Source organism: Rhinoderma darwinii, chromosome 1 (genome assembly GCF_050947455.1).
Source record: "Rhinoderma darwinii isolate aRhiDar2 chromosome 1, aRhiDar2.hap1, whole genome shotgun sequence".
In the NCBI taxonomy this organism is placed as follows: Eukaryota; Metazoa; Chordata; class Amphibia; order Anura; family Rhinodermatidae; genus Rhinoderma; species Rhinoderma darwinii.
This window is the reverse complement of record NC_134687.1, coordinates 416,856,336-416,869,688: the sequence shown is the minus strand read 5'-3', so window position 1 is coordinate 416,869,688 and position 13,353 is coordinate 416,856,336. Positions and strand designations below refer to the sequence as shown.

The window sequence follows — 13,353 nt, the reverse complement described above, 5'->3', positions numbered from 1 at the left end:
AGCTGATCGGCGGGGGTCCCATGAGTCTATCCTGAGGATAGCCCATCAATTTTTATCTGCTGGAAAACCCCTTTAACATTATGTTCTCAACAATGAGGGCACACATGGACTACGACCTCCATCAAACTATCAGAGTGTTGTTGAACAAGGCTGGAGAATCCAACACCTTTATCCGAGAAGCAGTGAACAGCGCTCGGTCATTAATGGTGGATAATGTCGTCCCATGTCGTGCTCAGAATGGCCTCAGAGTTCTTTCTGTCTGGAAGAAAAGGCATCACAGATAGGGCATTACCAGCTGTAGCTAAATCTGTGTAAGATAGCTGCTCAAAAGCCAAAATGTATGGCAGGAAAATTCTCCACACCCTAGACAGGACAGCCACAGAGCTGAAGAAATATTCCAACTAATCACTTACCATTTTTAAAACATTATATTTAAGGAGGACCATTATTTTTTCCAATCTAAAGAAGAACATTACCCAAGAATGAGTCATCGGTGTTCATTGGGCATATGTACATGTGGAATAGGGACACAAGCTACAGTATCCTGTGTAACCCAAGCACAGCATCAATTCAACTGGCGGATCCAACTGACAAGGTATGTGGATGCTGGGAAAGATCTATGTGTCCCATTATGTAATCTTACATATATTTTGGAGAAACACATGTTGTTCTCTTTGCAGAGAATTCTACCCATGTATTAATCTCTAACATGAACAAATTCTTCATAGACGTGATTAGTTACCATGGTTGCCAAAAAATCTTATGCACAAATGTATAAGGATTTACAATACTTGCCCCATGGGGTTTGTGGGATTTCTTAATAAAGCTTGGATTAAGACAAAGGGTTTTTCTACTAATATGCTATTTATTATAGGTTGCGGATTTTACATGCTATCAAAATGCGAGTGGTGACTACTGGGATCTCTGCCAATCCCCACAATAAGGGAGTCTACCCCCCCCCCCCCCATTCACTCTGAAGAGGGGGCCACATGTAGACGGTCACTCTTTATTGCAAGGAATTGGACATACTGAACAACTCCCTTCCCCCATGGGGTCACTGTAGATCCCAGCACTCCAGAAATCATACCTTTACGGCATGTGTAAATGTTTTGTAAAGCGAAAATGTCAAAATCAAGATTGGTAATAAAATAAAGAACATTCTGTCTAAAATTCTGTACATAAATGCTTCTCTAAGCTACCTCTCTATCTGCAGATCCAGACGTATCTAAGAAGCCACATAATGTACCTCTTATCACAACCAAAGCCTTCCAGATGTCCTGGATGATATAACTGAGGAGCGTTCCCTTGGATCGGAATGTTGTGGGCAACAAATATATATATATATATATATATATATATATATATATATATTATATATGGAATTTTTCTATAAGACTGCAATATTTATGTGCAAATGGTACTTTACCCACGAGCCAGTTTGTTGCTAGAAGACATTGGTATATCCGAATACTCTTACATTAAAAGATAATCCAATTTTCCATAATCGTAAAATATGAATACTGCTATATCATAATCTGGCAATTTGACACCGCTAAAATATGCTGCAACCTGAAACCACCAGTCTATAAACCCTTTGATGGAATTTATTCACTTTTGTGTGCCAGTTGCAAACGGCACAAAAGTCGCGATTTTCAGGAAAAAAAAATGGACTTTTGTGCCACACATGGCACTTTAAAAAAATAAAATAAAATGGGTGGAGCTTAGAAGAAGGGGGCGGGACTACCAGCAACACATTTACTATAATTTATGCCAGTGAATTATAGCGGACAGCCGAGGACGCGACAAATTTATTAAGAAGCACAGGAGCCCAATACACAGCAGGACAAGGAGAACATAACTATTCACAATATTACGTAACAGTTGCATAACATAAAATACAATATTTACTGAACAATTGTTGTTGCGTGGATCCTGACCAGGGTTACCAAACATCCGTAAACTTCTGGACAGTCCATAAAAACATAGGACTTTTTTCTAGCAATTTTTTAAGCTGAAGAAGCTCGTACCGGTTTTTGTCATTGAAATGATCATTATTTTATAGTTCATGGCTAATGCAGCTGATGTGATCAGACTTGAATTCTGAACTATACACGTGTTACGTAGAATTTTTTACAATTCATTATAATTTTACAGTTTGTTTGTAAAAATATTCACTGTCTGTGATTTTTGGATAAGTTGTCCAACAAAAAAGAAAGTCATATTGGCCACCCTGTTCCTGCCGACAGTCTCCCCCCTTCTGGGAATCTCAGCAGTTACAGGTTATAAATCATAAGACAGATAACTGTAACAAACTCATTGATCCACATACGTCATTATATGGGACCACCAAGATTGTATGTCCCTCTTCTGCAGTTAGAAGAGCACTCTCATTCATTTAACCTAGGGCACACAGATGCCAAGAGGAGGAGAGTATACACGTAAAATGCGCATATATGCTGAGTGCATGGCAGGAGATAACAGACCCACGGTTGTCTCTGATCAGGTCACTGAGGAATCAGCGTGGAGGGGCTGGCAACGCTCACAAGTGCTGGCCGGCCCTACTGTATTTACAGGTATCAGCGAAACCGTTTTATCAGAGCCATCCACACTGTCCCCACTAGTATCATTGTGTCCACAAGTGCCAGACTGTGTCAGGCCCTGCACTAGGCATAACACAGTGCATCAATTTTACCCAGATTTCTCCTATAAAGGGGTATTCCCATTTAAGACATGTCCACAGAATTTGCCAGAAATGTCTGATTGGTGGGTGTTCCACCTCTAGTTTATGAGAGTTGCAATTCACACCTGCGGTCACCTCATCTCCTTCCTAAAGTGGCAAATAATAAAACAGGCGATCCCAATTCTACTGTACTGCCAAAATGCCATAAATGTCTCAGATGTAACTACCCTTTTAACTTTTATTGCAGCCCTTGGGAGTAGAAAAGTCTTACCCAGTGCGGCCCTCGAAGAAGAAAAGGTTGTGCAAACCGGTCATAGAGGTTGAAAGCAGTGGGCACTAGGAACATCCACTAAGCAGCCCTCCCAACACGGTACTGAGCCAGGCACGCCAACCATAGCCGGACAACAAGAACTTCCATAGATATTAGTATAAAAAAACAACCCAAGGCACCAGCATCACATTGGCCACCTGCCTCCAGGGATTTGTCCAGCCGTGTACCAACATGGCACTTTTGGAGGCCTCCCAATTTCTTATTTCTAGGACATCTCTAAAGAGTCCAGACAGAAGGTCTGCCCTGCTGATAGATATCCTTTAAAAATAGGAACGTCATACAGTACACTAAGATCTCCACCGTTAACCAGGTTAGTTAGCGAAAGAGTGCGGTTGTTGAAGAGATTCTCTAATAACGGAGACAACTCCAGACCTGTCAAAAACACAACGACTACAGAGGAGACTAAATATTCTATGCCGCTTTTTGACCACAGGCGATCTATGTCACGATATGATTTTACTATGTGTGTTGGTGACTGATCAATAATTTATTGTTCTGCTAAAAAAACAGATCCAAAAACCCCAAAACCTGTGCGGCAGCGTGTTCTGCTACATGCAATATACCAAACGACGGCGGCAAAATAGGGCTGTACGAAGAACTACGACAAACATTCACGTCATTTTTAGCCATCTTCATGTGTAAAACGATCCCATCACTTCTGCCAGCTTTACCCATTTCTCCAAATTCACTTACAAAGACATGCCCTACCTTCGCCACTGTCCATTGGATTGGTGGTCCTGTCGCTAGTCGGATCCACAGCGGTGGTTGCCAACGAGCTGTCGCTGTAAGCGTCACTTCGACTGGCATCCCTGACGCTTTCTCTTGAGCTAAACCGCACACGTGATGAAGAGCTGAGGTCTGGGCTGGTGTCCGATATCGTCCCCAAATCATCTATCTTGGTTGGTGTAACTGTAAATCGCACGGATGCCATTTTGGGAGGCATTGGTGCCGGCTCCTCGCTTTTCGCGGACACCTTCCCACCTAGAAAAGAAATGAAGACCAGTTTCAAATAACATAAACAAATGAGTTTTCCAAACAAGCTACAAAACAAATAAAAACTGAAAATAAAAGGCTTCAATATTATTAAAACAAGACAAAGACAGAACAGATCTAGAACGGTCCCCGGAGTATCGCGCCATCCCACCTACCCCCATATATTCTCCAAATCACGTAATAACCCATTATACCAGCCTGTAATATGGACGCGGTTTCCGTTACCAGCATCTATACATAGATAAAGGAAGTAAACACACTCAACGTATCCGCCATACCCCACAAGATGATAAAAAAGGAAAGATACGGAGCACAGAAAATAACAAATGACAATGACAAATATTGTATTACCACCGGAGAGACGAAACACGCAAAAGGGAAGTTACGAGACAGGAATCACAAAACCACAGTTTTATCCCGGAATTAAAATAAAATAGTAAAGAAACCTTCTGCGCCGCTGTCACAATCCAGCCTGGAGCTGAGGAGGTTGATGGAAGAAAATAGAGAAAAGTCACAGTGGCTAGTGGCTGGCAGCAACCATCAGGAGGCTAACATGGCACAATAATACAAAGTGATAAGGGGGAGGGCATGGCAGCCGGCAAGGAGCTCGTCTGTATGCTGAATATGAGAGGAGAATGCCTATCATTTGGGGGAGGAGAGCTCAGTATATGAGGGGGCGTGTAAAGGACAATATACTAGGACTAGGGAGAATGGGAGATGTAGTAGTGTGAGGGCTCAGAGGTTAGTAATAGGGCGAGCGGGGCACAAGGTGACAGGAGGGACAAGAACAAATGAATAAGAGGACGGACGCAGGAAGGAAAGAAAGAAAGATGAGAGCAACGGCAGCCTCGAGGACGCGCAGAGCCGTTATTTTGCATAGGGCCGTGGACGCGCAGTCGCGCGCCTGGCTAGGCAGTGCATTAGGCCTGCGTGTGCGCGCCTTCAGAAATAAATATGGCGGGGACGCGCGTAACCGACAGTCGTATTGTATAAATGAGCGTCCAGCAAGCTGGGTTGTATACGGATAATGTCGATGCGTGCACCCATAGGGAGAAGGTCATGATTATCACAGACTAATGTACTGCGCGGTCACTGTGCTCTGACAGGATTGTTTTACCTGAGGGGAAGATTAGGAATAAGTGAAGTGGGAAATTGAATACAGTAATTAATGTGGTCACATACCTCCTAACTTTCAACCGTTATAAAGAAAAACAACTCCAAGGCAAATTTTTTACGTTAAGCCACGCCTCTAACCACGCCCAATCCATGTCCAGTGTCAACCTAGCTCATAACATGAAACCAGAACCAAACTCTAAATAAATACAGCCCCAGAACCAAGCTGACTACATAAATACAGCCCCAGAACCAAGCTCAGTACACAAATAGGGTATGTTCACACGGCCAAATTTCAGACGTATACGAGGCGTATTTTGCCTCGTTTTACGTCTGGAAATACGTCTCAAATACGTCGGCAAACATCTGCCCATTCATTTGAATGGGTTTGCCGACGTACTGTGCAGACGACCTGTTATTTACGCGTCGTCGTTTGACAGCTGTCAAACGACGACGCGTAAAAATACAGCCTCGTCAAAAGAAGTGCAGGACACTTCTTTGGACGTTTTTGGAGCTGTTTTCTCATAGACTCCAATGAAAACAGCTCCAAAAACGGCGTGAAAACGCCGCAAAAAATGCGAGTTGGTAAAAAAACGTCTGAAAAGCAGGGTCTGTTTTCCCTTGAAAACAGCTCTGGATTTTCAGACGTTTTTGTTGACTACGTGTGAACATACCCTTACAGCACCAGAACAAAGCTCAGTACATATATACAGCACTAGAACCAACCTCACTACATAAATACAGCCCCAGAACCAACCTCACTACATAAATACAGCCCCAGAACCAAGCTCACTACATACAGCCCCAGAACCAAGCTCAGTACACAAATACAACACCAGAACAAAGCTCACTACATAAATGCAGCCCCAGAACCAAGCTCAGTACACAAATACAACACCAGAACCAAGCTCAGTACACAAATACAACACCAGAACAAAGCTCACTACATAAATACAGCCCCAGAACCAACCTCACTACATAAACAGCACCAGAACCAAGCTCACTACATAAATACAGCCCCAGAACCAAGCTCACTACATACAGCCCCAGAACCAAGCTCAGTACACAAATACAACACCAGAACAAAGCTCACTACATAAATGCAGCCCCAGAACCAAGCTCAGTACACAAATACAACACCAGAACCAAGCTCAGTACACAAATACAACACCAGAACAAAGCTCACTACATAAATGCAGCCCCAGAACCAAGCTCAGTACACAAATACAACACCAGAACCAAGCTCAGTACACAAATACAGCACCAGAACAAAGCTCACTACATAAATGCAGACCCAGAACCAAGCTCACTACATAAATACAGCCCCAGAACCAAGCTCAGTACACAAATACAACACCAGAACCAAGCTCAGTACACAAATACAGCACCAGAACAAAGCTCACTACATAAATACAGCCCCAGAACCAAGTTTATAATATAAATACAGTACTGGAACCAACCAGTACAGGTTGTGCACCGTGTAAAAACAGGAGAGTTACGTGGCACACCACCCCAAATCGAAGGTTGTAAGTACAAAATGAAAAAAAATCAAATTTCTGATACTGAATGTGAAAAACTGAAAGGCAAGTTAAAGTGTATGTTTACAAATGCCAGAACTCTAGCAAGCAAAATGGGGAAGCTGGAGGCCTTGGTACTGGAAGAAAATATAGATATAGTTGGTGTTGCTGAAACATGGCTAGAGTCTTCACATGTCTGAGCTGTAAATCTACAGGGTTTTACACTGTTTCAGAAAGAAAGGCGGTGGAGTATGTCTGTATGCAGGGCCAGACTGACCATCTGTCAGTTCTGACAAATGCCAGATGGGCCGGTGAACAGTGGGCCGCCTGCTGGCTGCCAAAACAATCAGTGTCGGACAATGTCAGCGCCCTGCTGCCTCTCTGAGGGGGCGGTGGCACCACTGAAACCAGCCACCGCCACCCCCTCCTGCACTAATTGTACCTGCGTCTATATGACCAGGAGAGTTCCGCGCCCGACCATTCAACGCCTTACAATGACGCTGATTGGCAGGGCAGAAAGACTTGCCAATCAGCTCCTTCCAAAGATACTAGCGGCGCGATGACGTCATCGCTCCGCTTCCGTTGTTAAAAGGCGCTGATTGACGGGACAAGTCATTCTGCCTTGCCAATCGGCACGGTCGTTCAGCCCCAGCAGACCTGCTTAAAAGAGAGCAAAAGTGAAAAGGGGGTCGGATAAGGTGGTAAGATTCATCTCAGGCTATAATAAACAATGGAATGGAAGGTATATTTCAGATACACTGGGCCCTATTAAAAACTGATAAACATCTGGCTAAAATTCTAACCCCTCATCCAGCTATGAGACCTAGACGTAGCCCGAATCTGCGGAACATGTTGGTTCGTATCCACTATACCCCACCTCCTAGAAACCCCCATATTTTTGGATCAAAGGGACCGAAATGGGGCAATGTATCATGTGGCAACTGTGGGGCATGTGCAGTTATGGAAAGGACTGATTGCTTTTTTGATTTACACGACACAAAGAGATATAAGATAGTCCACTATATAAATTTTAATGTCAGAAATGTGGTTTACCACACCAGTTGCCCACGTAATAAAATCTACATTGGTATGACCACTAGGGAGTTGAAAACTCGTGTGATGGAACACATTCGGGACATGAAGGGGTTATTACCCAAAGATCATGTGGACGAATTTGGGGATAGGAGTAAACCCCAAGCAAGACACTTCAGGGATTTCCATAAGAGCAATTGGAGACTTTTGAAAGTAAAAGTTATCAACAGGTTATACAAGGGAAAAAGAGGGGAGATGTATTTAGACCGCTATTGCGTAGAGAACTTAAGTAGATTGTAACATTAGACACAATGTCATCAAAGGGCCTGAACGAGTCTCTTAGCCTTGCATCATATCTGTAAATATATCTACATGTTTTTTAATTTCTAATTAAAAATTCTTTATATTGACAGTGTATGGAATTGAATGTACATCTATGATCTACTCTAGTTTCGAGAAACTGAATGAAATTATCTGACTGACGGAGGACCCATTCAGCGGCATGAACTCAGAATATGACTTTATATATATATATATATATATATATATATATATATATATATATATATATATATGTAAAAAATATTTTGGGAAAAATTTCATATTTGCTTGAAGTGGTTGATAGTAATTTGTGGTGGGCTTTTGGGATAACTATCACATGTATTGGGGAACTTTGATGGTTCACGCCTATATATTTGTTTTTTGACACTAATAATGCAGTTTTTTGTTTTATTATTATTATGATATGTTATATATAAATGTTGTTATATATGTTTTTTTTATATATATTTGGTAATTGTACAAAGGTCTTTTGTGTACTCTTGTTCCCCGGATCAGCTTAGATGATTAAGTCTGTGCTGCTTTGGGGCAGAATTGACGGGCATGTATCACTATTGGTCAATTTATTATCACTTTTATGGAGAGAGTGGGTGTTCCCACATTTTGCATATTCTTAAAACATAGTTTTAAAAAAAGATGCTCCGTATTCTTTTTTTTTTAAACAAAGGTTTTTATTGAGAAAGTAAGAAAACATCTGATGTACATATATTACACTTTACAAGAGTATATCGGGACAACCCCCGCTGACAGTCATATATGAAGATCATACTTATAAAGGTCAAGGATGTTCAGAGCATACATAAATATACATCTTAGGCCCATATAAAGTTGTAACATGAACAGTCAATGTTATATGAAGGACAAAACACATATGTACTCCTTTAGTAATATATTTGTTTTACTCGGTTTTTGATAAAAAAAAAAAAGAAGATGCTCCGTATTCTTAAGGAAAATGGCATATATGTTTATCACTTTACACTATATCACTACCTATCAGCTAATGGGGATTTTTTTTATATTAATCCCTATATGTATTTCATCTTGAAATATAATTATTTGATATTTGTTGGTTGGGGTTTGTGTGGGGGATTTCCACCATCCGTGCGGGGCGCGGGTGGGGGTCTTCCCCGCATACTCCTCGATGCCACGCATAATTATTTGTGTGTGTGTGTATCTGTTCACATTTATGCAGTGGTTCCATATGACGGATTTATGCAGTGGATTGTGTGTGATACGTGGGGGGTCCAGAGGAAGAACTTCCACCACCGGTGCGGGGCTGTGGTGGTGGTGGTCTTCTCCATGTGGTCCTCTCCACGGGTGCATATATATGTATAAGGATATGTTTGCACTATTATATATTTGGAGCACTTATATCTTTATTGCCTACGTGGTCCTAATAATGATGTATGCAATTGATTTATATAATGTGTCCGGGTGGAGGGATTCCACCACTGGTGCGGTGCAGTAGTGTGGGGAGGGTCTTTCTCCATATGGTCCTCTCCATGGGAGCATATATATATGTGTACAATGATGTATGTACACAGTTATATATTTAGGGCACTTTAGCCTTGCTCCGAAAGTATTAATATCCACACATTTAACTCTGAAAGTATTGATATCCACCCATTTAACTAATGTATGAGGTTTAGAGCTTGAATATAAGTACACTACCGTTCAAAAGTTTAGGGTCACTTAGAAATTTCCTTCTTTTTGAAAGAAAAGCACAGTTTTTTTCAATGAAGATAACATTAAATTAATCAGAAATACACTCTATATATTGTTAATGTGCTAAATGACTATTCCAGCTGCAAACGTCTGTTTTTTAATGCAATATCTACATAGGTGTATAGAGGCCCATTTCCAGCAACCATCACTCCAGTGTTCTAATGGTACATTGTGTTTGCTAACTGTGTTAGAAGGCTAATGGATGATTAGAAAACACTTGAAAACCCTTGTGCAATTATGTTAGCACCGCTGTAAACAGTTTTTCTGTTTAGAGGAGATATAAAACTGACCTTCCTTTTGAGCTAGTTGAGAATCTGGAGCATTACATTTGTGGGTTCGATTAAACTCTCAAAATGGCTAGAAAAAGAGAGCTTTTATGTGAAACTCGACAGTCTATTCTTGTTCTTAGAAATTAAGGCTATTCCATGCGAGAAATTGACAAGAAACTGAAGATTTCCTACAACGGTGTGTACTACTCCCGTCAGAGGACAGCACAAACAGGCTCTAACCAGAGTAGAAGGAGAAGTGGGAGGCCCCGCTGCACAACTGAGCAACAAGACAAGTACATTAGAGTCTCTAGTTTGAGAAATAGACGCACAGGTCCTCAACTGGCAGCTTCATTAAATAGTACCCGCAAAACGCCAGTGTCAACGTCTACAGTGAAGAGGCGACTCCGGGATGCTGGCCTTCAGGGCAGAGTGGCAAAGAAAAAGCCATATCTGAGACTGGCTAATAAAAGGAAAAGATTAATATGGGCAAAAACACACAGACATTGGATAGAGGAAGATTGGAAAAAAGTGTTATGGACAGACGAATCGAAGTTTGAGGTGTTTGGATCACACAGAAGAACATTTGTGAGACGCAGAACAACTGAAAAGATGCTGGAAGAGTGCTTGACGCCATCTGTCAAGCATGGTGGAGGTAATGTGGTCTGGGGTTGCTTTGGTGCTGGTAAAGTGGGAGATTTGTACAAGGTAAAAGGGATTTTGAATAAGGAAGGCTATCACTCCATTTTGCAATGCCATGCCATACCCTGTGGACAGCGCTTGATTGGAGCCAATTTCATCCTACAACAGGACAATGACCCAAAGCACACATCCAAATTATGCAAGAACTATTTAGGGAAGAAGCAGGCAGCTGGTATTCTATCTGTAATGGAGTGGCCAGCGCAGTCACCAGATCTCAACCCCATAGAGCTGTTGTGGGAGCAGCTTGACCGTACGCAAGAAGTGCCCATCAAGCCAATCCAACTTGTGGGAGGGGCTTCTGGAAGCATGGGGTGAAATTTCTCCCGATTACCTCAGCAAATTAACAGCTAGGATGCCAAAGGTCTGCAATGCTGTAATTGCTGCAAATGGAGCATTCTTTGACGAAAGCAAAGTTTGAAGGAGAAAATTATTATTTCAAATAAAAATCATTATTTCTAACCTTGTCAATGTCTTGACTATATTTTCTAGTCATTTTGCAACTCATTTGATAAATATAAGTGTGAGTTTTCATGGAAAACACAAAATTGTCTTGGTGACCCCAAACTTTTGAACGGTAGTGTACATAGGTTTACTGCTTAGAAAAGAGCAAGCCTGCAATGACACAGGACGGCGTGGTAACAGGATCAAGGTGAGTATGTAAAGTTGCTTTTTTTTTTTCCACTTAAAAGTGTGAGTGGCATTATCTAAAGGGGGGAGCTATGTGTGGGACCCTATCCATAGGGGAGGCTATATGTGGGGCACAGTCTACAGGGGAGGCTATATGTGGGACACTAAGGGGGGCTATATGTGGGGCACTATATACAGGGGGAGCTACATGTGGGGCGCAATCTACAGGGGAGGCTATATGTGGGGCACAGTCTAAAGGGGAGGCTATATGTGTGGCACAGTCTACAGGGGTCACTATATGTGGGGCACAATCTACAGGGGAGGCTATATGTGGGTCACTATCTGCAGTGGGGGTTATATGTGGGAAACCATAAACAGGGGGGCTGTATGTAGGGCACCATCTACAGGGGAGCTATACGTGGGGCACAATATACAGGGGGTGCTATATGTGGGGCACTATCTACAGGGGGCTCTATGAGTGCACTATCTACAGAGAGCACCGTGTGTGTGGGACACAATGTATGGTGCTATTATAATCAGGGACACAGTGTATGGTGCTATTATAATCAGGGTTACAGTGTATGGTGCTATTATAATTAGAGGTGCAGTGTATGAAACTATTATATTTATGTGTACAGTGTGTGGCACCATGAGAATTTTATCTTCGTTAATAGGTGCAGAAATGTTTGAATAGTGAGTAGCTGAAGACATCTGAGCGGCAAACTGCAGAAATGGGCTGTGGCCGGGAGAAGTCGTTATAGAGGCCTGGACCAGATGGAGAAGAAATGAAAAACAACAACTAGAATCTGAGATCGTCACCCGTGAGTCACTTAAAGAGAACCTTTCACCAGCCCATACATGTGCAGCTGAGTGCAGCTTGTAATAGGCAGGGCTGCACAAACCCTGGGGCACTTTAAACATTTTCCTATCCTCCTCCGTTATTTAGATATCGGTGCCGTTATATTTGGCGCCCGATGTTTAAATAACCCCCTGAACTGTCAATGGGGCATGTATAACGGTTATAAGCGGTGTACCCCAGGGTTCAGTGCTGGGACCACTATTATTCAATTTATTTATTAATGATATAGAGGATGGGATTAACCCCTTCAGGACGAAGCTCATTTTGGCCTTCAGGACCAGCCCCATTTTTTCAAGTCTGACATGTGTCACTTTATGTGGTAATAACTTGGGAATACTTTTACCTATCCAAGCGATTCTGAGACTGTTTTCTCGTGACATATTGTACTTTATGTTAGTGGAAAAATGTGGTCGATAAATTCATTGCTTATATGTGAAAAATACCCAAATTTTGAGAAAATTTGCAAAATTTCTAATTTTTAATGTATCTGCATGCAAAACAGATAGTAATACCACACACAAAATAGTTACTATTTCACATATTCCATATGTCTACTTTATGTTGGCATCATTTTTTTGAACATCCTTTCATTTTTCTAGGACGTTACAAGGCTTAGAAATTTAGCAGCAATTTCTCACTGTCACAGGGGGTACGTGGACCCACTGGGCCGTACCGCCTTGATGGGTATGGCAGCTGGCCAGGCAGCAGGCAGATGCCAGGCGTGGTGTAGCAGGACAGGCGTGGAACACAGCACAGCACGACTTCAGCTCAACATGCCACTTGAGCAGGATAGCACGGGATACAGGTTACAGGTAGCAGGAACGGGGAACACTGGGAACTGGAAAACACTAGGAGATCATTTGCATAGACATACTAGGATAACGACAACAAGGCTCAGGCAAGATAGGGAGGGGCAGAGCCCTTCTTATAGTCCAGGGTGCTCTGGAAGCAATCAGCTCAATCTCAGACCAGTGTGCGCTCCAATGCTGACTGAGGTCGCGAGCGCACCCTGGTGGTCACTGTGGAACAGGACGGCCGCATGTGCAGACATCTCTGGAGAGAAGGGCGTCGACCGGATGGAAGGAGTTCGTGGTCAGCGACCACAGACGTTACACTCACATGATCAAAAAAAATTCAAAAGGCTATATTTTCAGGGACAAAAATCACCC

General features: G+C 42.4%; 1 protein-coding gene across 2 annotated transcripts in view; it reads right to left on the bottom strand.

Moving 5' to 3' along the window:
- SLC12A6 (solute carrier family 12 member 6) overlaps positions 1–4,907 on the bottom strand; it is a 53,215-nt gene extending 48,308 nt beyond the window's left edge. For both annotated transcript variants that reach the window (XM_075829027.1, XM_075829036.1), the window contains exons 1-2: positions 4,451–4,907; positions 3,720–3,992 (exon numbers count right to left, since the gene is read on the bottom strand). In XM_075829027.1, the coding sequence (XP_075685142.1) occupies positions 3,720–3,954 (235 nt within the window). In that variant the 5' untranslated portion in view covers positions 3,955–3,992; positions 4,451–4,907. The remainder of the gene's footprint in view (positions 1–3,719; positions 3,993–4,450) is intronic.
- Between the last annotated feature and the right edge of the window lie 8,446 nt (positions 4,908–13,353).